Source organism: Mesoplodon mirus (genome assembly GCF_964341445.2).
Source record: "Mesoplodon mirus genome assembly, chromosome: 6".
Taxonomy (NCBI): domain Eukaryota; kingdom Metazoa; phylum Chordata; class Mammalia; order Artiodactyla; family Ziphiidae; genus Mesoplodon; species Mesoplodon mirus.
This window is the reverse complement of record NC_138982.1, coordinates 139289573-139315757: the sequence shown is the minus strand read 5'-3', so window position 1 is coordinate 139315757 and position 26185 is coordinate 139289573. Positions and strand designations below refer to the sequence as shown.

The 26185-nt window shown below is 42.8% G+C and overlaps 1 protein-coding gene across 2 annotated transcripts in view; it reads left to right on the top strand.

Moving 5' to 3' along the window:
- The window catches only part of VPS26C (VPS26 endosomal protein sorting factor C), a 53374-nt gene that overhangs the window by 13638 nt on the left and 13551 nt on the right, over positions 1–26185 (top strand). For both annotated transcript variants that reach the window (XM_082626208.1, XM_082626207.1), the window contains exons 2-3: positions 20907–21050; positions 22148–22297. In XM_082626208.1, the coding sequence (XP_082482334.1) occupies positions 20910–21050; positions 22148–22297 (291 nt within the window). In that variant the 5' untranslated portion in view covers positions 20907–20909. The remainder of the gene's footprint in view (positions 1–20906; positions 21051–22147; positions 22298–26185) is intronic.

The following is a 26185-nucleotide window of genomic DNA, read 5'->3' as shown; positions in this document are numbered from 1 at the left end:
TTTGATGTATCCCCACAGCTACACATGACCCCCCCCATTACTTGTATTTGCTTTAGGGAGGTCATTCTTTTTTTTAAAATAAATTTATTTATTTATTTTTGGCTGTGTTGGGTCTTCATTGCTGCACGTGGCCTTTCCCTAGTTGCTGTGAGTGGTGGCTACTCTTCGTTGCAGTGCACGGGCGTCTCATTGCGGTGGCTTCTCTTGCTGTGGGGCATGGGCTTTAGGCGCGCAGGCTTCGGTAGTTGTGGCACACGGACTCAGTAGTTGTGGCACACGGGCTCAGTAGTTGTGCCTCATGGGCTCTAGAGCACAGGCTCAGCAGTTGTGGCACACGGGCTTAGTTGCTCCATGGCATGTGGGATCTTCCTGGGCCAGGGCTCGGACCCGTGTCCCCTGCATTGGCAGGCAGATTCTTAACCACTGTGCCACCAGGGAAGTCCCTAGGAAGGTCATTCATAAGAGAATGGTTCAAATAAATGTGGGAACAGGGACTTCAGAATTCCTGTATATATGGTTATGGTTATCTTCTAACTCAGAAATAGAAAATTGTCCAGAATTTGATTCCCCAGAGTCTTTGTCACAATTTGCACAGCTCAGAGACAGGAGACCTTCCTCAGAGCTTGAGCAATGCCAGCTTCTCCCTGAGATGACTCATTGAATCCAGAAAGTTAATTTGTGTTTTCAAAGCCCCATATATGATACAGAGCAATCAGGAATGTGAAAAAAATTCCCTACTTCTGTATTTCCAGGGAAAATTCCTGGAAATTTTGAGGAAGAGAACACTTAACTGAAACTGTTTTATGATAACATGGTACCAGTACAGCCCTTTCCAACACACAGACTGCTTTAATGCTCACAAATACTGAAGAGATGGCATTTCTCTCCCATTTTATGCGTGAGAAGACTGAGGCTCAGAGAATTCAGCGACACGTCAAGGGCATTGATGTAACAGTGAATGTTTGAAATCACGTCTTTTTATTACCAAGCCTGGAACTCTGTGTGCCTTCTCCAGGTCTTAATTCTCATCCGGAGGACGGGGCTGATACCTGGTCAGAGGCTTTGTTGTGAGAATTAAATGAGAGAAAGTTTTAAGACATTTACTATAGGTTTGACCTGAAGTAGGGGTCAAATGGTAGGTGGTGGTATCCTTATGCTTTTCCACGATCTCAGTTTGCACTTAGAATTGCTCTGTCTGCCTTGATGTTAATCATGTCGTTCATGCGCCTTACAAGTGGTGCACCTTACAAACAGTAAGGGCTTATCAGATGCCGTACAGATTGCTGGATGTCTCCCCATGGTGAACTTGGAGAATGGAGGCCAGGGACCCGGCAGAGCATATGGAGATTACAGCATTTTGGGCACTGCAAGCTGGGTGTGGCTTGGGCTTTGTTATGTACTTCTTTGCTTGGTGCAGTAGATGTGTTCTTGAACCAAAAGTTTGACTCAAATGCATTCTAAGTTGCATTATATTTTCAATGTACTAGAGCTTATTGGCTAAAAGAGACCTACAGTAAATCTTTTTGCAATGTAAATATAGTTCATTTGTTTTTATAAATTCAGAATGTTTTACCTTCTGAAATCCTGGCACATGTACTCATGAAAATGACACTGTTATATATTATGGTTGTGAAAAATATAAACGGGAGATCTACTGTCCAGCGTAGCCAGGTTACAGTGATAAAGGATTTATGTATGGTGGGCTGATTACTGTTACCACAAGAATTTCTAGGTTTGCGTTTTGTCTTGCTTGGCTTTCATGTAATTTCTTGTTTAAAAAAAGAAAAGTTTAAAGTGGAAAAATCCTTTATATGCCAGTTCATTATTATGAAGAAAAATTGCAAAGCTAGAATGGTATGAAAAAAAAAAGCCTAACTGTTCTGCTTTGTTCTGCTGGATTCTTGATACGTGAACGGTCAGTTATAGTTGAATGCTGGTGCAAATTCTTAGGGTAGATCTTTGAGCTAGGAGGGATCTCAAAATAACTTTGTGGGAGGTATGAACCCATTAAGGAACGCAGTCATCTGAACCTTAAGTGGGTGTTTTTTCTCACTAATTATCTAATACTCCTGAAAAGGCTTGTCCCCTCAGTCATAGCCCAACCCTTATATAATGCATGAGAAGTATTTTCAGAGTTGTCCAATGCCGTTTGAACCCTGGGATGCAGTCAGAGTGTTGGTTAGTTCTCCGTTTGGTGTTTGTTGCAACAGATTCTGTCCTGGCCTGAGCATTAGTGACGCCTGCCTGGCCCCTGTGGGCGTGTCCATGTCTAGACTCGGGACAAGTCTCAGCATGTCAGGGACACCCTTTACACTCCCCTCCCCCTGCCGGCTGCTCTGACTCTTGCAGGGTGGTTGGGTTTTCCTCCGCCTTCCTCTTGATGCCGAGACCACAGTCCAGACCTCCTGGCCTTGTGTGATCCTGGGTTCAGCCTGTGCAGCCAGCAGTGCCCTCTCCATGGCCCGAAACCTGCAGTCTTTGACACCAGCCACTCCTGCAGTGATTGGCCCCCAGTGCTGAACTCCTAGCTGTGCTGCTCGCAGGCTGGAGAGTCAGCAGCACCCGTCTTCTCCCATCATTCCCCCTCTCTGACCCCCTCCCCACTGCTGCCCCAGCCTGAGTTGGCAGAGCCCAGCTGCTCTCTTCTACAGGTGTCCAGTCTAGGTGACCCTCCTTAGAGAGGGTCCCCGCTCTCAGCCTGCCAGGAGCTTAATTGCTACTGTCCTGCTTACCTCCCCCTCCCTGGTCCTGCGACTCTAAAACCTGCGCCCTCTCCCTCCCCACCATCCTCCGGGCTCAGCCAACCAGACTCTCTGATATCCTCCCTGACGCCCATCCTTGGCCCCCTCTCACTCCCACCACTCTCCCTGCACCTCTGCCCCCGTGTGCTCTCCAGGCCTCTTGGCTTGTCATCTGCCCTCTTAGCACAGGCAGGTTCCAGAAAAGTTGCAAGTTGAAGCCAGTTTTCTATTTGCTTTCCTTTTTCATCTCAGCTCCACTTTGGGAATTTTTAACCCCCTAGCTCTGAATATGTCTTCATTTCATTCAAAGATTTTAATCGGCAGTTGTTATCTGTAAATGCACTTCATTTACCAGACAAATCTGTGACACCACCCCCTCCCCCAGGTAGGGTCCTAGGCTTCAACTTCTGTTGGGAGAACAGACTTACCCGTTAGCCATTGGCCAGGTGGGCTGACCTGCTTCCCCTCCCAGTGAGCACACGAAGCCCAGACTGTTGCAGAAGAGCATTATTAGCAAATCAACAACGGATGTTATTATGCCAACAAGAAAAGCACAACGTTCCAAAGCTCAGAAATAAACTTTGGCCTGTTTGGATGGAGGATTTAGGGAGAGGTCAGTTCATGCAGTGACTTGCTTCAGGCCTGTCTGAATCCCTGCGTGGGGCGGTAGACCCAGCTAGCTGTACACTGTTGCTCTCTGGCCTTGGGGTCCTGGCTCTTTTCAGATACTTTTCCATATAGGCAGAAGCAAGTAAAGGTATAATTTTTTTAAAATACTTTTGTGAAGTGAAGAATGCCTATCAATTTCAAGTATTGTCCTCTACTTGCACACAGGACTTTCTGAGCACATTTATATGGTGAACAGCTCTTTAAAAGATTGCTTTATTCATTACTTAGAAAGGTACAGTTTCCCAAGACTGAACCAGGAAGAAATAGAAAATATGAACAGACCAATTACAAGTACTGAAATTGAATCTGTGATTTAAAAACTCCCAAAACCAAAAGTCCAGGACCAGATGGCTTCACAGGAGAATTCTAGCAAACATGTAGAGAAGAGTTAACACTTATCCTTCTGAAACGATTCCAAAAAATTGCAGAGGAAGGAACACTTCCAAACTTATTCTGTGAGTCCACCATCACCCTGATACCAAAACCAGATAAAGGTACCATACAAAAAAGAAAATTACAGGCCAGTATCACTGATGAACATAGACGCAAAATCCTCAACAAAATACTAGCAAACCGAATCCAACAATGCATTAAAAGGATCAGACACCATGATCAATTGGGATTTATCCCAGGGATGCGAGGATTTTTCAGTATCCACAAACCAATCACTGTGATACACCACATTAACAAACTGAAGAATAAAAACCATATGATCATATCAATAGATGGAGAAAAAGCTTTTGATAAAATTCAAAAACTCCCCAGAAAACAGTCATAGAAGGAACCTACCTCAACGTAATAAAGGCCGTATATGATAAAGCACAGCAAACATCATACTTACTGGTGAAAAGCTGAAAATGTGTCCTCTAAGATCAGGAACAAGACAAGGATGTCCACTTTCTCCACTTTTATTCAAGATAGTTTTGGAAGTCCTAGCCACAGCAATCAGAAGGAAAAGAAATAAAAGGAATCCAAATAGGAAAAGAAGTAAAACTGTCACTGTTTGCAGATGACATGATACTATACACAGAAAATCATAAAGACACTACCAGAAAACTACTTGAGCTCATCAATGAATTCAGTAAAGTTGCAGGATGCAAAATTAACACACAGAAATCTGCTGTATTTCTATACATTAACAATGAAAGTTCAGAAAGAGAAATTAAGGAAACAATCCCATTTACCATTCCATCAAAAACAATAAAATACCTAGGAAAAAAACTACCTAAGGAAGCAAAAGACCTGTACTCCAAAAACTATAAGATGCTGAAGAAAGAAATTGAAGATGAAAGGAACAGATGGGAAGATATACCACGTTCTTGGATTGGAAGAATCAATATTGTCAAAATGACCATACTACCTAAAGCAATCTACAGATTCAGTGCAATTTCTGTCAAACTACCAATGGCATTTTTCACAGAAATAGAACAAAAATTTTTAAAGTTTGTATGGAAACGCAAAAGACCCTGAATAGCCAAAGCAATCTTGAGAAAGAAAAACAAGAGCTAGAGGAATCAGGCTCCCTGCCTTTGACTATGCTACAAAGCTACAGTAATCAAAACAGTATGGTACTGGCACAAAAACAGAAATATAGATCAATGGAACAGGATAGGAAGCCCAGAAATAAACCCACGCACCTATGGTCAATGAATCTACGACAGGGCTTCCCTGGTGGCGCAGTGGTTAAGAATCCACCTGCCAATGCAGGGGACATGGGTTTGAGCCCTGGACCAGGAAGATACCACATGCTACAGAGTAGCCAAGCCCATGCGCCACAACTACTGAGCCTGTGCTTTGGAGCCCACGAGCTACAACTACTGAGCCCATGTGCCACAGCTACTGAAGCCCGCGTGCCTAGAGCGCATGCTTCACAACAAGAGAAGCCACTGCATTGAGAAGCCCGCACACCACAACAAAGAGTAACCCCCACTCGCCGCAACTAGAGAAAGCCTGCATGCAGCAACGAAGACCCAACACAGCCAAAGATAAATAAAATAAATAAATTTATTTAAAAAATTACTCTATGACAAAGAAGGCAAGAACATACAATAGAGAAAGCACAGTCTCTTCATTAAGAGGTGTTGGGAAAACTGGAAAGCTACATGTAAGAGAATGAAACTAGAACATTCTCTAACACTATATACAAAAATAAACTCAAAATGGATTGAAGACCTAAATGTAAGACCGGCTACTATAAGACTCCTAGAGGAAAACATAGGCAGAACACTGACATAAATCGCAACAGTATCTTTTTGGATCCATCTCCTAGAGTAATGGAAATAAAAACAAAAATAAATGGGACCTAATTAAACTTAAAAGCTTTTGTACAGCAAAAGAAACCATAAATAAAAAGACAACCTACAGAATGGGAGAAAATATTTGCAAATGATGCAACTGACAAGGGATTAATCTCCAAAGTATACAAGCAGCTCATACAGCTCAATATCAGAAAAACAAACAACCCAATCAAAAAATGGGCAGGAGATCTAAAAAGACATTTCTCCAAAGAAGACCAGGTGGCCAAAAGGCACATGAAAAGATGCTCAACATCGCTAGTTATTAGAGAAATGCACATCAAAACTACAGTGAGGTACCACCTCACACCAGTCAGAATGGCCATCATGAAAAAGTCTACAAGTGCTGGAGGGAGTGTGGAGAAAAAGGAACCGTCCTACACTGTTGGTGGGAATGTAAACTGGTATAGCCACTATGGAGAACAGTACAGAGGTTCCTTAAAAAACTGAAAAAAGAGCTACCGTATGATCCTGCAATCCCAATCCTGGGTGTATATCCAGAGAAAAACATAATTCAGAAAGACACATGCACGCCATGTTCATTGTAGCATTATTTACAATTGCCAGGTCATGGAAGCAACCTAAGCATCCATCAACAGGTGAATGGATAAAGAAGATATGAGATACACACACACAATGGAATATTACTCAGCCATAAAAAAGAGTGAAGTAAGGCCATTTGCAGCAACATGGATGGACCTAGAGATTATCATACTAAGAAGTAAGCCAGACAAAGACAAATACCATATGATATTGCTTATATGTGGAATCTAAACATGATACAAAGGAACTTATTTCCAAAACAGAAATAGACTCATAGACATAGAAAACAAACTTATGGTTACCAAAGGGGAGGAGTGGAGGGATAAATTAGGAGTTTGGGATTAAAATATACACACTACTATATGTAAAATAGATAACCAACAAGGACCTATTGTGTAGCACAGGGAACCATACTCAATATCTTGTAATAACCTATAATGGAAGAGAATGTAAAAAAAAGAATATATATGTGTGTAAGTGAATCACTTTGCTGTACACCTGAAACTAACACGATATTGTAAATTAACTATATTTCAGTAAAAATTTTTTACAAGGATTTCCTTTGTCTTTTATTGTCTGTTTTGAAGCGACAGTCTACTCTCTCACTTGCAGGCAGGAGAAGATTCAGGCTCAGAGAAATGGAGCCTTTCTAAAGGTGATGGAAACTATATCTTACCCTTCATCTCACAAACTACAGTGAATGTTTCCTCATAAACAGCTCAAGAAAATGAACAACACTGTTTAGAATAACGATTGCACTCCTCCCTGCTGCAATTCTAAGCAATGAGACTCTTTTATTAAATGAAGTCTTATCAATTAGCATTCTGATATATTAATTTTAATAAATATAATATCCATTAAAATAGTTCATTTTATAAGCAGATAAAAGCAGAACTTTTTCATTTGAAGTGATCCCCCCACGCTGCCCTCCCTGACTCTTCCTCAAATCCCAAAGTGGCTGCTGAGGCATCTGCACACATCTGGAACTAACTGAAACTAACTACTAGTTGTAGGATGTAATGACTAGCCAGAGCCAACAAGGTTGAAGTTTTTTCATATCATCCCGTTTTATTTTGTTTTATGCCAAAACTTACAGGCTCTGTTAACTTTCTGATATAACAGTGCGTACAACCAGGCTTAAAACATTTTGCTTTTATTTACTGGAGGATTTAAGTCAAAAAAAGGTAGCCTTCTAACTCCATACAGGTCATAGACCCACCATCCACGAGTACCAAGGTTACCTGTGGACTGACCATCCTTGGTTAGGCTTCTGCCAGTTTCCTCCTTGAAACCTGCTCACCTGGGGTTCTTGGGCCAGTAGACCCAGCAGAAGCTGATGGAGTCTGTCCTGCACTGTTCATCCTGGTGTTTAAACTCATCCTGGGAAGGGTAGTGTGAGATTGTAGGTAGCCTTTAACTCTTGATGGGAGCCTGTACCTAATGAATCCATTCTGACCTTGGATTTCTGATGCCCAGACAGAGCTTGCCCCTGAGGAACTGGAAGGGTTCCACCAGCCGTCCTCCCAGCGGTTGGCAGGTTCTTGTGTTGTCTGACATTGGCACGCATGCTTTCCAATGACGACTGGCTTCCGTTAATCCTCACTACCCTGTCCCACCATGATGACAGTCTTACTTAGGCTTACAGTTTTCCTGTCACACACTAGGCATGACGTCAGCCAAAAACTGGCCCTTCCTTTGTTTCATCAGAAGAGGTTGTTTAAGACCATTACTGTAAAATGCAAATCATAACCTTTGGGAAAGGAGCACAAGTCCCGTCAGTGGAAAAGTAAGGGGCCGATGGGCCGAAATTCCCCTCTTCAGTAATAATCAGGAAAAAAACTTTTCTAAAATTAAAAAAAGGTATCATAGTGTCCATTTGTTTTGGGTATTTCAAAAGAGTTTATATTTGTTTTGTACATTTAAAAAGTTTTCTTTTAACTTGCTGAGAACATTCAGGTAATAGGAGGGAGTGTCGGATGAGGAGTAATATCCTCTGTCTCCCCTTCACTGCTCCGTGTGCGTTTCCCAGGACCAATGCTGCACATTCCCAGCCTTTGCTGTGGGCTGGAATGGTGGCCCCGGGCGGTGGCCCTGGGAGCTGCCGGGCCCGTCTGAAGCAGGGAGGCTGCACCTGTGCTGGGCAGCACGTGACTGCCCTGAGCTCTTCTGTGAGCTCCTGCTTTCAGCAGCCCTTGGCGTGGCCTAGTTTGCTGCAGGGCTCACCTCTCGCTCTCTGTTCCTGGAGTTTGCCTGTGCCTTGGATTTGGGTGATGCACTGTCGGTCTCACTCGTACTTGAGTTCCCTCTGACTGGTATTCAATTTGGTGGTGGTGGTTCGTTATGTAAGTGTTGGGCTGGCTACTCAGAGCATTTTCTTTGGCCATCTGCCTGTATTCCACGGTCATTACTTTGGCCTGTAATCAGGCCATCTCCCAGACGCCTCTGCGGTCAGAGCTCTCCTAAACTCTTGGGTTTATAGTCTGGAGTCTTTGCATTCACTTAGGCCAATAATGCCAAACGAGTATCAACACTATAAAGTTTCTGTGAGTTTTAATGTTATTGAAATCTGAAATCTAGTCATCTGTATTAACTCATAATTTTGCTAATGTGTAGTATCTAACCCCTGAAACCATGCAGCACGCCAAGATTCAATTTTAATATTCCTGCGCTAAAGACCTTATATTTACTTACTCTTATTAATTTTTACTTTCCTGACTAGTATTGGCAATCTCATTTTGCCCCTTTCATCTAAACTTTTATTCAGGGGCTCAGGTTTCCTTTCCAGACTCTCAAGAAAATTTCAGGACTAGAAATTTCAGAGATGGCTCCATCGGACAATAGCTGTGATTTTTGTCAGCCCATTTTACTGAGTATTTAGACCTGTACTTGTACTATACTGACCTAGAAGAAAGCTGCTTTGTTTTACCATATTAGTACACCATCAGAATGCAGTACTGAAATGTAAGCCCACTGAGAACAAGGGCTTTACCTCTTCTGTTCACTACCCTGTCCCTGGTGCCTGGAACAGTATCTGATGCATGGTGCGCATGCCAAAAATGTATGTTGACTGAATGATTATATTATTTCTACTGTTTTGGCAGGAAGTGTATATAAGCCACACAAATTAGTATCTCAGTATTTTGTTACAGTTTCATTGCTAATGAACTGCTTGATTTTTACTTAAATATTAATCACTTGAAGAATGTGACCCTGTTGTCAACAAGGTAGGATAACTGTGTTTCTTTCTATACTTGATTATCTTTGTGAGTTTCTTAATTGATGTATATCACATACAATAGATTGCTCTTTTCACTGCAAGTTTCTCTGAGACCTTAGCTGCCATCACAATCAAGATATGGAAGAGTTCCGGCACTCCCCCAAGTTCCCTCGTGTCCTCTGTACTCAGCCTCTTGCCCCACACGCGCCCCAGCCTCAGGCAATCACTGATGTGGTTTTAATCCCTATAGTTGGCCTTTTGCAGAAAGTCACATATGTGACATAAATACAGTTGTACAACAGGCAGCCTTTTGAATCTGGCCTTACCGCTTAGCATAATGCCTTTGAGGCTCATTCAAGTTGCCGTGTGTGTCAGTAGTTTGTTCCTTTTTATTGCTGAGTTGTCTTCTCTTTCATGGATGTACCACTGTTCCTCCATTGGCCCGCTGAAGGACACTTGGGTGATGATGAGTGAAGTTACAAGAAATATTTGCGTACAGGTTTTTGTGTGAACAAAATCTTCGATTTCATTTGAGTAAAATCTAGGAATGGGGTTGCTCAACAGCATTGTCTTGGTCTTAATGATAGATTGGAAATGATGCATCTCTTCAAAATTCTCCTTTCTAGAACCTTAGTAAACACCACACAGTATTGGCCCATTACTTAATATGTGGAGAAATATCTGGTGATTGTTTATTCTGTTTTAAAACACGATGGAAAACAGTTGTTTTACAGAAAAATGGAGATGGGGACACCTAAGAAGTTGAAATCTCTTCAATGGGTCTGATTTCCCTTTTGCAACCAAAACAGGTCTCTCAGTGCCACCAAGAAGGACGAGAGTCTTTCAACAAGCAAAAGTGCACTTGTGTTTTCCCACCCAGCGCAGTGATTCACCTTGTGATTTTTTTTATGTTAGTGAACTGCTTAACACATTTGGTTCACTGTCTGTAAGCGAAAGGGCAACTCACGCTTGGGGTACAGGATCTCTAGGCCGATGTGGTATAAGAGAATCCTAGGCGTTTCTAAGAGTATCGCTGAAATGTTAAGAAGGAAGGACTTGTTCAGAGACTCAGAGGACTCCTGGGGACAGCGATGGCTGTGGAGGCTCCTCATGCTGCTTGGGACCATCAGAAAGAAAATATTAGAGAGAGCGCGGCTGAGGCATTAACTCGGAGACTTTTACTTCCCTAGCAGTTTTGTTCAAGTCCAAAGTAAGAGGTGATCCGGAGAATGTGACTTTCTAGCGTACAGTCTTTAGACCTTTTCCTGAGGAAGACCACTGTGCCCTTGGGTCATCAGCATTTAAGGGGCTTAGAACTTTGTACATTTTTACACTTCGAGGTCACCCAGCCTGGGATTGATCTTACTTTAAACTTGATTTATTATGTTACCAGTTAACATCCGTGCAGGTGGTTTAAAATTCTTGAGTTCCAGAATGGATGCGCCTGCCCTCCTTTGTCCATCAAGGTCCTCTCCTATGGGGCAACTAAAAGCTCTCGATTTCTTGTCATTTCTGCCAAAGTTATTTCATGCATATACAAGTAAATATATATAAATGTTCTTTTTCTCCCCATTTTTCACAATGGTGCAACATGCAGCCTTTAAAAAAAGAACATATATGTACTAATATGAATATCTCCAAGATATTAAAGGGAAAACCACCATTTTCTTATCGTTGGAATTTAGGTTGTTTACATTCTTTTGTTATTACGAACAATGTTGCAGTGAGTAACTACTGTACATAATCATTTCAACGTGCAAATGTCTTTGAGGAAAATTCCTAAAAGTGGTATTGCTGGGCCCAGGTGTTTGTAAAATGTTTTCGGTTTTGCCAAATGGCCCGTACAAGACTGTGGTATTCTCAGCTACCCTCAGCAATGTATGAGAGTGCCTGTTGCCCCCTCCCCTACCATAATATGATCATATATTTTGGTCTTTGCTAATCTGATAGGTGGAAAATGGTACTTAGGATAGTTTTAATGATCATTTCTCATGTTATCACTGATATTGAGCATTTTTTCTTGGGCTTAGGAGCAATTTGCTTTTCCTTTTCTGTGACCTGTTTTCGTATCATTCAATTTTTCTATTAGGTTGTTAGGTGGTTTTTGTTTTGTTTATTTTTTAGGAGTTCTTAAAATATTAGTGAAATTAGCCTTTTACCTGTTTTATTAAGTTGCTTAAAATATTAGAGAAATTAGCCTTTTACCTGTTATATTAAGTTGCATTATTTCTCTAGTTTATCATTTATATAAGTGATGTTGCTTGTAATCACTTTTATGTAACAAACTATTTTTGGTTGTATTTGTAGTCATTTATTATTGAGTTTTGAGTCATTCTTAGAAAGGCCTTTGCCACTTTGATATGATAAAAATCATTCCCTGTGGTTCTAAAATTTTGGTTATTCAATTTTTACATTTAAGTCTTCGATGCATTTAGAACTTTTTACCTGCAAAGGTTTGCAGTATGGATCCAACTTAATTTTTTTTGCCAGTTTTCTGGACAGTTTTTCCCCCCAGATCTCTGGCTGGTTTTCCAGTATTCTTTAGTGAATATTCCAACTTTCCCTCTGGATTAAAATGCTTCCTTTATCATCTACTAAATTCCCGTATATCTGGGTTTATTTCTGGAGTTTCCGTCTTGTTCCATTGACCTTTCAGCCTGTACATGCCCTCCACCTCACTTTGTAAGTTTTTGAGGCGTTATAATATCTCGTAGGGCTAGTCCCCCTCATTTCTCCTCATAAATAAATAAAATTTATTTATTATTCCAGATGAGTTTTAAAATCAGCTTGTCTAGTCTGTCTCACCCCAGCCCACCTCTAAAAAAGAAAAAACAATTCTGATGTTGTTTTCTTTGGATTATGTTACCTTTATAGACTGAAAGTAGACATGTAAAGGGTGTAAAAACATGGTGTGGCTTTCCATTTGTTTCTTTTGTGCCCTTCAGCTGTGTTTTAAGTTTTCATCTTCTAAGGGTTTTAGACATTTCCTGTTAAATTGATTTATAATGTTTTAACTTTTTGTTGGTTTTAAAAAGAAAGTATTTTCTTCCAGTGTATCTTCTCATTGATAGTTGTTGTGTACATGTTGCCTTATTGATTTCTGTATATTAATTTTGTACCCAGCTATCTTCCTTCCTGAAATTCTCTTCATGTTGATAGTTTTCAGTAGATTCTCTTGGGTTCTTTCAGGCATGCAATCATGTCATCTACAAATAATGATAATTTTGCCTCCATTTCAGTTCATACTTCTTTCTCTAGTTTCATCGCATTAACTAGTACATATAGTACGTTAATAGTGATGATAGTGGTCATCCTTGTTTTATTCCTGACTTAAATGCAATGTATTTCATTTCCCATTAAGTCTGATGCTGGCTTCTGGGTAAGGAAATATCCTTCTATTCTTATTTTACTAATAAGAATTTTATCAAGAATGGATATTAATTTTAGCAAGTGACTTTTTAGCATCTGTGGAAATGACTATACGATTTTTCTCTAGAGAGCTATTACTTGTGAGTTGTATTAATAGTTTTCCTCAACAGTTGAGCTATCCATACATTCCTGGACTAAATCCCACATACTTATGGTGTAATATTCCTTTAAGTTGCTACTGGGTTGTATTGCTAATATCTTATATAGGGCTTTTGCACTGGTATTTATAAGTGAGAAAAATCTAGTTTTCTTTTTGTATGGGTGTGTTGTGTGTATAGATATTGTCTTACTGTGGTGTCACTGATATATTTGCTTTATTTTTTAAAAGAAATTCTTTACTTTTTTGTGTTTTGGAGTAGTTTAACATTGGAATTTTCTGTACTTTACACATTTGGAAATGATCTGTGAAAGTCTCTGGGCCTGGTGCTTTGGGGGGGCTTATATATAACTTTCTCTGATTTTTCTATGGTGATTTATTTGTTTAGCTTTCCTGTCTCTTTTGGAGTTAGTTTGGGTAAATTATATTTTCCTAGAAAAGTAATTCACTTTACCAACTTTTCAGATTTACTTATATGCAATTGAACAATGTGTTCTTTTATTCTTATTTTAATTACTGCTCTAGCTTTGATATTTTTTATTTCTCGATTAGATTAATAATTTGCTTTGCTATTTTTTTCCCTAAAGAAAGACCTGTTGGACTTACTGCATTCAGGGTGTGGAGGTCAGCATGTTGTGTATTGAGTTCAATTAGTTATACTTTACTGATGTGTAACTAAGGTGCTTATATCTTTTCTTCTTTTTGTCCTCTTTTCCATCCTGGCTAAGGGGGGTAAATTAACATTTCCCACAATGAATGTGTTTTACTCAGTTTTCTCCTGTATCCCCTGTGGTTTTTGCTCTGAGTGTTGATGCTGTGTTATTTGATCCACAGATAGTGATGCCGCATGTCTCTCCTGTGGGCTGTACCCTTTAAAAGCATACAGTGCCCTTCTTTGTTGGTTTAATCCTTCTTTCTCAGAACTCAGCCTTGTCTGATATTAAGATTACAGCCCGCGATTTATTTCTTCCATTTGCTTCATATACCTTTGCTTATCCTTTCTTCCTCAACCTTTCCAAATCCACCCTCACCCCTGCCGTTTTTAGGTGCTTCTTTGTCGTACAACATAAAATTGGGTTTTGCTTTGAGATAAAATCGGAACGTCTGTTTTTTAATAGGTATTAATTTAGCCTGTTTATTAATATGACATATGGGGCTTCCCTGGTGGCGCAGTGGTTGAGAGTCCGCCTGCCGAGGCAGGGGACACAGGTTCGTGCCCCAGTCCGGGAAGATCCCACATGCCGTGGAGCGGCTGGGCCTGTGCGCCATGGCCGCTGAGCCTGCGCGTCCGGAGCCTGTGCTCCGCAAAGGGAGAGGCCACAACAGTGAGAGGCCCGTGTACCGCAAAAAAAAAAAAAATATATATATATATATATATATATATGACATATGTTTGGCATTAATTCTGCCACTGGTACTATGTTATCATTTGAGGGATTGGGTTTTTTTTTAACATTTTTTAAAATATTTATTTTATTTATTTATTTGGCTGCACTGGGTCTTAATTGCGGCAGGCAGGCTCCTTAGTTGCAGCTCGCCAGCTCCTTAGTTGTGGCATGCGAACTCTTAGTTGCAGCATGCGTGTGGGATCTAGTTCCCTGACCAGGGATCGAACCTGGGCCCTCCGCATTGGGAGCGCGGAGTCTTAACCACTGTGCCACCAGGGAAGTCCTTGGGGGTATTGTTTTGTAAGTAGCTTTTAGAACATCTGCCTCTCTACAGTCTTATTTGCTTTATGTTGTTTGTATGATCTTCTAATAATTTGCAGTTTTATTATAACTCTTATCCTTACAGCTTTTTATTGTACCCCAGATCTTCTCTGTTTTAGATGTTATTTATTAATTCTCTACTATGAACAATGATGAAGTTAGTATGGCTCCTCTTCGTTCCTTCTCCCTTCTCTTCTACCAACTGATCTTAGTTATTTACAAACATTACCTTTATTGGTGTTTAACTTGTTGACTTTATTTGCACAACATTATTTGACTTATTAACTTTATTCTTTTGACGATAAATGGATAATTTGTTTTATTTATTTATTTATTTTTGATTTATTAACTTTAAATCAGCACTGTGCAGTAGGACTCTCTGTGACGATGTGAATGTGCTATTTATCTGCCCTGTCCGTTGTGATAGCCACTAGCCATAATGTGGCTTGCAAGCAGTTGAAATGTAGCTAGGGCAACGGAGGACCTGAACTTTAAATTTTCCTTAATATTAATTAATATAAATTTAAGTTTAAATAGCCACCTATGGCTAGTGGCTACCGTATTGGAGAGCATGGTTTCAGTGATACGTTTTTCAACCCCAGCTGTCAAGGACAAGGAAGCCGCGTACATTGTGCTGCCTCCCACTCTCTAGCCCCTTAGTTGCCCCGCTGGTGTTATTGAAGTAGTTTCTGTGCTGCCAGGACTTGCACTCTGCGCTCTCACCATAATCATCACATACCTCTTAGTCTTCTTCTTTCAGTTGAATGGATCCAGTCCTCACAATTGGTTCTTTTTTTTTTTTTTTTTTTTTTTTTTTTGTGGTACGCGGGCCTCTCACTGTTATGGCCTCTCCCGTTGCGGAGCACAGGCTCTGGACTCACAGGCTCAGCAGCCATGGCTCACGGGCCCAGCCGCTCCGCGGCATGCGGGATCCTCCCGGACCGGGGCACGAACCCGCGTCCCCTGCATCGGCAGGCGGACTCCCAACCACTGCGCCACCAGGGAAGCCCACAGTTGGTTTTTTTGATGCAGGGTTTCTCTTGAAGAGTTATAGTTCACTATCTAGTCAGTTCCTCAAGAAGGCTTTTTATGCAGTGCTCCTTGGGGTTTTGTTTGTTTGCTTTTGCACATTTAAAACTTCTTTTATATGTGAGCAACTGTTTAGGTAAATATAAAACCCTAGTATCATCACACTTTGTTTCCTTGAGCATTGCTGTACTTTCATTTTGGATTGTATTTTGCTGTAAAGAAGTCTGCTTTTCCCCCTCTTGTAAGGGACTTCTCTTTTGCCTGACTCCTAAAGGATTCTTCCTTTTTTTAAGTAGAATAGTTTTACTAGAGTCTGTCTTTTTCTTAACTGTTCCTAATCCATTTGCTTTTTCAGTATTTAAAAATTACATCAGTAAATATGTTGTGTTCCATTATTTCAGTTTTCTTATTTGGGAACTTCATTATGCATATGTTGGATGTTCCTCATGGTCTCTTGTATTTATCTTTTTCTCTGGTGATTCTTTTTAATTCTTTCTTAAATTTTCACACGATTTGTTTGAATTTTCCCATTTCTGTCCTGTATGTATTTTGAGCCCCTTTCAGTTTCACCTCCTTTTCTGTGATGGTTTTGTTTTATTTTTTCCTTCCACTTCTTTTCTGAGCTTTTCTTATATTTTTTATCTCTTTCTTTTGCCTCAACCATCTTATCCCTGAACTCTCATAGCTCTGTCTTGTGTTCATCCCTCATAGAAGCAATTGCATCATGTCATTTAAAAATTCACAGTGAAATGCATGTTCACAGTTTCCATGTGCTTGATGGTGCTGTCTTTTTCTGGTGGGTGGTCATTTATCCGTGCAGTAAACATCGAGTGCCTGCTCTTGCTGTCACCCTACCCTTGTGGAGTTTACATTCCAGGAGTACAGATGATAAGGAAAATAGATAAGCACCTATGGAGTATTTTAGAAGGCGACAAGTGCTGCAGAGCAAAGTTAGGGAGGGGGGATAAGTGAGTGTTGGAAGGGGGTAGTGCAGTTTTTTGTTTTTTTTTGTTTTTTTTTTTTGCGGTACATGGGCCTCTCACTGTTGTGGCCTCTCCCGTTGCGGAGCACAGGCTCCGGACGCGCAGGCTCAGCGGCCATGGCTCACGGGCCCAGCCGCTCCGCCGCATGTGGGATCTTCCTGGACCAGGGCACGAACTCGTGTCCCCTGCATCGGCAGGCGGACTCTCAACCACTGCACCACCAGGGAAGCCCATGGTGCAGTTTTAATAGTGGTCAGGGGAGTCCTCATGAGGATGCTGTTATTTGAGCACCAACTTGATGGAGAGGAGGGAGCGAGTGTGAGAGAAAAAATTATCCATGGCCCTTGTTGAAGATGGTAAAGCAGACTTTATTCAGAGGGGAACTGTGGCCATAGATGTAGGGACCACTAGTGGGGTCTTGCCGTGGGGAAAAGAGGCTCGACTCTGAGTGCAGTGTGGGCAGGTGGTAATTATCGCCAGGGAGCGGGGTGGGGGGTGGTCACTGGATGGAAAATAACTGAGAAGAAACATCAGGAGGGTAAAGGAATAAACCAGCTCACAGGGTTCTTGCTGAAGGCAGGCCAGGTCCATCAGACACCCCGCGGGGCCAGGAGAGGTGGAGAATGAGGAACCTGGTCAGGTGTTGAGGGTGATGGATATGGAGGATGGTTAAACTGACTTAGCAGAATTCTTGCGACAATCGGACGAGATGCAGAGAGGAACACGGAAATCAAAAGCCGAGGCCTGGCTGAAAAAGAGCTCAAGAGAGGCTGAGTGGAGTTTGGTCAAGGAGATAGTCTCTGTCACGAGCCACGTGGGTTCTGGAAGAAGAGCATCCAGGTGGGGGCAGGAGTGTGTGCGCACGTCCTGAGGCTGGATGAGGGGCCCGGACGGTGGAGAGGAGTGGCAGAGGGGGAGGGTTTAGAGATGGGGTCACACAGGTGGGGCGGGAGCCCCCCGTCTGTAGGGCCGTGGAAATGACTGGCCTTTATCCTGTGGAGTTCCTTTACGTAGAAGAGCCACGTGGTCTGTGCTTTGTGTGTCCAAGCACCTCTGCTGGCTCTCTCAATGTCTCCTCCTTGCAGGAGATGGTTTATTCCGGGACCGCGCGGGCTGAGGTTTGACCTGAGTCTCTCTAACCTTCACCCCCGCCCCCCGTATGTGAGAAGCAGCTGCGGGGCGGGTCACACAGCTCCTGCTTCCCGCGCGGGGCGTCGGGAGTCTCCGTCCCAGGTGCCCCTCACCTTCCAGAAGCGGCTTCCTGCAGCCGCGGGCCTCACTTCGGCTTTTGACTGCGCGACCCCTGCTCGTCTCTTGACCTATTTCACGGCACTTAGCCGTCTCCGTGCTTCACCGAGAAAGGCGTTTGTGGTTTTGGGTCTTGTTCTTCTGGGTGATTTCCAGGAGGCCGGGCGGGGGCGTTGCTGACTCGACGCTGCCCTCCTGCAGCCCAGAGCCCTAATTATGGGTTTGGCATTAGATTCCGGAGAACAAAGAAGAAAGGAGTCGTGGAGTCCGCTAGCGGCCTCTTCCGTTTAGAGAACACAGAGTTACAAGCCGCAGCCTCTCAGCCCCCTCGGGAAGCCTCGGCGGCGGCTTCTGCGGAGAAAGCCGGCGGCCGGTCTGCCGGGGAGACCCGGAGCCTTTGGGCGCCCCCGCTTCTGGTTTGGCTCTGGTGCCGGGGTTCCAGGTCTTCCTCTGGACTCGGCTCCTCCGGGCAGAGCCCGGAGCCCCCCCTGCTGCGGGCCGGCCGCGGGCGCCGCGCGGGACGCGCCCCCCAGCAGGGCCCGGCTTCTGCCGATGCTGGTGGGAGCGTGGCGGCTGCGGGTCCCCTCCGAGGGCCACACGGGCGGGCCAGAGCGCCGGGATCTGTCTCCTCGTGTCGGCTACACGCGCACGAGTGCGGGGCCTGCGTCTCTCTCCGTTTCTTAACCTTTCTCAGGGCAGGGGCCTCCTTGCTGATGTGACAGAAGCCTTGGCTCTTCTCACCCTGAAAATCACACACTGTACATTGTTTCCGGGGTTCATTTCATCCTTACGTCCAGAAGGGGCTCCTCTTTGAAATCATGGCCCTCAGTGAGGGACCCCCACTTATCACGTCACGGTACCAGCGAGGTACCCTCGCTGTCCACGGCCCTGATCTTCTTTTCTCCCTGTTGAGCCTTCTAGGTGGGAGTCTGAGCGGGAAGTTCTTGGTGAGGTCTTGGGTTCTCCTTAATTTCAGTTACACAACTTATTCTCTCCTCTCTCACCAGGGTTAACTAAGAATTGTGTGGTACACCTAAAACAAATACAGTGTTGTATGTCGATTATACCTCAATTTAAAAAGACAAAAAGAAGTGTCAGTCGTCTTCTTACCATGGGTCTTAACTCTTTGTTGAAATATATTTTAAAATTCTTGGCTCCATGGGCTGTACTTGGACTCATTCTTTATCCTTCTTATGTTGGTAGGAATTGAATGGACCTGTGTATTGTTAGAATGCCTAATTTATCTGCAAATTTTATATTAATTTTTTATACTCTCTACTGTATTTCTTAATTGAAATCAAGGAATGACAAAAGAATCATAAAATATTTACTCTGCTAATTTCCAGGGTACTTCACTGCTTTTTCCTTCTTATGCCATAGGGATTAAGGAAGGAAACAGTTCTATTGATGTCGTGATTATAATATGGTATTCAGTGGTCAACCCAGATCCTGTTCCCATGAGATTAACTGAATACGTTGCGATTAAATAGAAGCAGAACCAAGTACTATTGTGTTGTTTAATTGATAAAGTTCATGAAATTGTTTTCTCTGATTTTAATTCTGGGGCATGCTAGTAAAGCATATTTCTTAAAATATACTAGTGGATTTAAATTCTTAAAAATTACATTTTTAAATTTTATTTAGGTTGTACAAAAAATTAATAGAATTAATTTTAATTAAATTTAAAAGTAAAATTAGTATTTCAGAAGGGTTTTCACTTAAATTCTCTTACGAGCTTCTTATGTCAAGAACAAAATGAGTTCTGCCCCTTGAATTCTGCTTAAAAGGGAGCTGAGAGTGTTTGTTTAATTTAGACTTCAGCGCTTTGGGATGGGGAATGGGAAACAAAGCCAAAATACTTAGCATATTTAAGGGACGTTAGAATAGTCCCCGCTCCCAAAATTTCACATAATGTGAGAACTTGGTGAAAGTTTTTTCACCAGATGACTAGAGAAAATAAAAGGTAAGCAGATTTAAACGCCAGGAGGACAGATGTTTTTAATGCTTTGATCTGTGGGGCCATTTTTAGTTTTTGTTGTTTTTCTTTTTTTCGTCTTTTTGTCATCAGTTCTGCCATCACATTACCACTTGAGAACAGTTCACAAACCGTTTCTCGAGGTCATTTCAGAAACACGTTGTTTTGTGTCTATTGTGGATTTCCTTTGGTTGGTGCTAGTTAATCTTCTCAACTTCCTGTTCCACTCAAACCCCAGTGGCAACTTGAGACCATCAAGCCCACGGTGACAGGAAGGACTGTAGTTAATGTCCATAGTCTATGACTCAGTGATTATCGCCAGAGAAGTGAATGGATGCTCTGTTGTGAAGGCTTTCTTAAATGATTCATGAACCAGGGAAATCTGGGCTCAACTGTCCACCAGCGGGAAGCAGGACACAGAGGGGCTGGGGGCTTAGTGAAGGGCCGTGTGGCCGTCGGGTGGTATATCCACGACTGCCAGGCCCCCCACGAGGCTCTCTGGGCAGAGGAGACCCGACCAGCAGCCATGCTCAATTACTCATGCGTTTGACAGTGTGTAATCATCTTAGTCAGCATAATTGAGAAAGAACCTAAAGAAAAGGGTCTTATTGTGTCATATTCCTTCTGAGGAGATCGTCATACACGCTCCTGTGTAATGGTCTGTGAATCTGCCATTCCCCCAGGCCCTTCTCTTTGCCCTTTTGAAATCAGACATTTGTTTGGATTCTCCAGTGGGAACGAAGGTGTGTCTGGAAGGCGGTGATGGGATGAGATTCCTCGCCCCGCTCCCCCGGGACCCCCCAGGGCTGGCCCTTCCCCATCCTGCTATCCAGGCATCTGGTCTGAGATAAGCACTCAGTGAGTGTCTGCATCTTTGAACAAATTGATGGTTACGGAGGCTGACTTTGCCAGTAAACCAGGTGGATGAAAGAGCCGTGCTAACGTGTTGGGTGGCTGTCTTCCCTCCCCCAGGAAATGCTCTCCGGGGTGGTGGTCGTATCTGGGAAGGATTCAGTCCAGCACCAGGGAGTCTCCTTGACCGTGGAAGGAACCGTGAACCTCCAACTCAGTGCCAAGAGTGTGGGTGTGTTCGAAGCATTCTATAATTCTGTTAAGGTAAGAATGCTAGCGTTGCACGTGTTTAGTTCGTTTTTCAAACGTCTGTGGTGGTTTATACTTGCTGTCTGGCTTGTTATTTGTCGCTATTTTGCAAGGAATGGTGGTAGTTATGCTTTTACTATTTACTAATCAAACTGAAAAAACATTCAGATGTTTTGATTTTGAATATATTCTGTTATTGAAAGTCTGCTTGTTTTTATTCCCATTAGACAGGATTAGGGGAGCTTTAGGGGGACTGATTTCAGCCATTAAAGATCCTAGCGCTTGGAGAAGTCGCGCCTGGGACTCTGGCACTTACCTTCCTAAAACAGAGCTGTTATTTTAACTGTTACTTTAATCCAGCTGCTGTTGGATATGGCGTTCAGGTAAGATGCAGGTAGAGCCATTCTTTTCTGTCACTTAAAGTTCTGTGTTCTAGAAAGTGAAATCTTTTTTCTATACTTACAGTTTCCTTTTCCTGAAGGACATATTATTAACTCTTTAAGTTTTGAAGGGGAAAGAGTTGAGAGGAAAGAAAGGTTCATTAAGAGTATTCAGATTCAGGACCTTCCCGGGTTTTTCCACAGTTTTCTTATTTTCTTCCATCAACACTTAGAGACTCACTTCAGAAGCTGTGGATTTTCTCAAAGTGATTGTACATCAATGGCTTAGAGTACCTTAACTAAGGAAGGTGTAACACCTGCCTTTTAGGCAGGTTCCAAGTGTGAGTACTGTTTCCCTCCAAGGGCCCAGCCGAGGAGGCCTACACAGGTGCCCTGGGCTGCACGAGGGCCCCGCGCCTTGCCAAGTGCCGTGCACGCCTGAAGGGTGGAGGTGCCCGCTGGAAGGGTCGTTAGGACAGTCAACTGAGATACTTCGGGATAAGGGAAGGAAGTATATCAGTTCACTTCCTACTGTGCACCAAACACCTAGGCATCCAGTCCTGCAAATGAACCAGAGACCTTGGGCCGACTCACTGCTGACAGGGCACCAGGATGGTAGTGGCTGACGGCTGGGGTGTGGTGTCTCAGGAGATTATTTAATAGATGCAGTAACATGAAAGAAAGTGCATCAAGAAGTGCTTGTTGATGGACTGACTTGGGTTTTCTTTACAGCCCATCCAGATTATCAACAGTACCATCGAAATGGTGAAACCAGGAAAATTTCCCAGTGGCAAAACAGAAATTCCTTTTGAATTTCCTCTCCACGTGAAGGGTAACAGAGTTCTGTATGAGACTTACCACGGCGTGTTTGTCAACATTCAGGTGAGAGTTTCCTTATCCTGTGAAGCTGATTTCACAACTTTTCTTCTGCAAAACAGCTTGGTCTTTCTTTCACTGAAAGTTCATAGGTGGACCCAAGAATTTAATACTGTATTTATTGCTGAGCCCTCCCGTGTATATTCTGTATTTCTCATTTTGCCCTGCAGAACATATTTTATGTATGACCATTATCTTTGATGGGGATCTAGGAGGACCCAAGCTGTAGCTTCTTTGCAAAATTCCGTTGTTTCTTTGGGGCTCTGTTCAGGCCACACTGACACTGTAAGGGGGGTGCTTTTATTGTTGGTAGTAGACATGCCCTCACTTCTCTCTGGCACCCACACTAACTTTTCTATTTTATACGTATAAATATCTCTTTGTTTCATACCCAAAGGCTCCCGCTCTGACATAGGCTTGTATTCTTTATTGAACAAACCTTGTAAATGAGGGGGAAGTGGATTTATGACTTCCCGTCTACCTCCGCTGGTTCAGGGTTCTTTTCACAGTCCCTATTGTTGTCTCAGGCGCAGTTTGGAGTCATGACTCAGAGCGAGAGAAAGAGAGCCTTTCCTTTATTCAGCGGAAAGAAAGGTACTTTTGTGTTATCAGCCTTGCAGCGGTTCCCCTGCTGGATGAGACAAAAGTATTTTGTCTTACGTATGTGCAAGAGGGCTGGCAGTTAGGAAATTTTTTGATTTATTAATTTTTAGCTGATAATTTGGTCTTGGTAGAGACCATTCCCCTGCTTAAAATGTAGCACTTTTAAAATAGAAATCCTCCAAACAGTTGTGAGAGTTTAACCAAAGGTTTGTCTGTATGTGAGTTTTATGTATGGCCTAAGAGATCGGTCAAGAAGAAACTCATGTAGTATGATGTACTCTATCGCAATAAATACCTTTCTGTAAAGAAAAACTTTTCTAGTCCTTTGTTGTCAGTGCACCTGTTTCAGGCAATAAATATCCTGAAGGCTTTGGGCGGCTCATAAGAAGTGACAGTAAAGTGTCTAGGTTCAGAGGAGACTCCTTGTATAGACATACAGATCGCTGCTGTGGAGACCCGCATCCTCTGACCAGCTTTCTAGGTTGGGAATACTTTCACCATGAAAGAAAGTATTGCCTTTTTCCTTTTTAGCAAGACTGAAAATACCGCAAACGTTGCATTTTCAAAATTATTTTATTCTCTTGCCAGAATCAGCATCAACCTGCTTTACCCACACAGTAGTTCTTTGATGCTGCTTATTTAGCAATAGAAGCATATATTCATTAGAAACTGAATAGAATAACATCAGATTTTCTGTGGTCATACTTCTTACTTGTCACTTTCTTTTCCTGTGTTTATCATTCTTGTTAAAAGATAAATTTGTTTAAAATAAAATTGGAAATCTCACCCTTTTCCAAATATTGCCAAGAAACCAGACAGATATACATACAAAACTTGGGTTCCTGTGTAGCTGTGTGTAAGTTGGAAACTAGTTAAAATGCAGAAGAAGAGTTAACATGTGGTTAATTCTTTAGTAAGGTAAATAATCACCCCAACCCCCTTTATTTTGGTCAGCAGGTTTTACCACTTGGAGGGTTAACCTCAGAATGCTACAACTTGGAATTCTGCACCTCCCCAAATATCTCATAAATTTCTGAAAACGTAGAGATGTCTTCTCAACCTCAAATTTATAAGAGCTTGTCACCTTACACTTACCACTAGATTCAACGTTTATTAGAATTCTGCCACCTTTGTTTCATCTGTATTTTTCTTTTTCTGAATCATTTCAAAGTTAGTTACAGAATCTTGACAATTCATTTCAAAATACTTCAATATCTATCACCAAAAAATAGGGACATTCTTCTACATAATCCCAGTTAACTATTTTCACACCTGTCAGAATGAATAAATATTCCCCAATATCATCAAATTCTCAGCTCTTATTCAAATTGTCATTGCTTCTTTTGAGAAATATACTTCTTGAGAGAAGCTAGGATTATAGCTTCTTTTTTTTTTCTTTCTCCTGCGGTACGCGGGCCTCTCACTGTCGTGGCCTCTCCCGTTGCGGAGCACAGGCTCCGGACGCGCAGGCCCAGCGGCCATGGCTCACGGGCCCAGCCTCTCTGCGGCATGTGGGATCTTCCCGGACCAGGGCACGAACCTGCATCCCCCGCATTCGCAGGCAGACTCCCAACCACTGCGCTACCAGGGAAGCCCGGATTATAGCTTCTTGATCTCTTCTTCATTCATCCATTCACTCGGTCACTCTAGATGGGGCTTTTTCTACCCTCCTTGTTGGACAGTGGGGCAGGTGCCCCGCAGAGAGGTGCCCCACGGGGCGTCACCTTCTCAGTGCCATCGCTTATCGAGCTTCCCGTGAAGCGTCCCGGGTGCGTGACTTGGGATAGAAAGTGTTGTTGTTGAACCCTAGTAACATCTTTCTCAAATTATACGGGCGCAAAGACATCTTACATGTATCCTCTGAATTGTGTTGTAGTAACATAATGTAAAAACAGGAAAAATCATAAGAGAGAATAAAGGATTTAAAATGTAGCCAGTATTAAATTGCCAACTTGCAGGGGCTGGTTTCCCTGTAACTTCTTAGAGGGCTCGATCCTATTTGCTCTGGTTCTTCTTCTCAGCCACCTTGCATCCATTTCTCATCCTATTAGTAGATAGAGCGTACAGGAAGCTGTCCGTCTTTCTAGTCGTCCTCCGTGCAGCCACTTTTTCCTTTAAACGTTGTTTAAATCACAGGGAAGTCTTATTGTGGTGGTTTTACTCTTGCGGCCATACGAGCAAGGTTTTATACTGTAAGACACACAATACAGCAGCGCCAACAAGTCTGCTGCAACCGTGTATCAGAACTAAATGAGAGGTGCTAGTCCTCCTGTTCACAGACTCCTTTCTAGGAGTCTGCTTTAAATCTGTTGACACGCGTTTTCTTTGCTCGTTCCTGGCCTGTGTTTACTGACAGTCGAAAAAATCAAACCTTGAGAGTTCCCCGGCGGTCCAGTGGTTGAGACTCCGCGCTTCCACTGCAGGGGGCACGGGTTCCATCCCTGGTCGGGGGACTAAGATCCTGCATGCTGCGCATCCATAAAGAAGAAAAAAAAAAAAGATCGAATCTTGCACCTCCTCTTGGAGCCCTGCTCAAGTCTGACCCTCCTGACCCCCTCTGACCTCCTGTAGCTCACACCTGTAGATCACTCCTTAGTAACTGGGAAGGATCATGATAGAGCGAGAAGATCCAGGGCTTTGCAGCAGACAGATCAGACAGATCTGGGCTGGAGTTACAGTATTGCGTAAATATTCAGAGCCTGGGTTTCAGCAGCAGGCAGGCAGGTATAAATTCAGATCCCAACTCTGTGACCCCAGGCAGGCTTCATGACCCCTCTTCCTGGGGGGTTGATGAGCCCTTGGTGTGAAGTACTTAGCGTAGTGCCTGGTGCATAGAACATGCCAAGTAAATATTTTCTGAATGATTAAATAAATGAATTAATGGTGACTATCCTTATATTTTGTCAACAGTTCTTACATTTGTATTATCAGAATTAATTGAGAAAGTACATGTGAAAGAACTTAACGTGGGACTTCCCTGGCGGTCCAGTGGTCAGGACTCCACGCCTCCACTGCAGGGGCCACGGGTTCCATCCCTGGTCCGGGAGCTAAGATCCCACAAGCTGTGCTGTGTGGCCAAAAAAAAGAAAAAAATTTTAATAACTTAACACAATTCCTAAAACATAACCTCAGTGTTTTTCCTCTTTTCTCCATCTTTCTCCCCTTCCCCCCACTTACCACCAGCTGCCTTATATTTCTAATTATTGCTTTCACACTTAAAAACCTTCAGTGACCAAAAGTTGGTGCCCGTTACTCACACTCTCTCATCTGCAGGTTATAGAAATCCAGCTC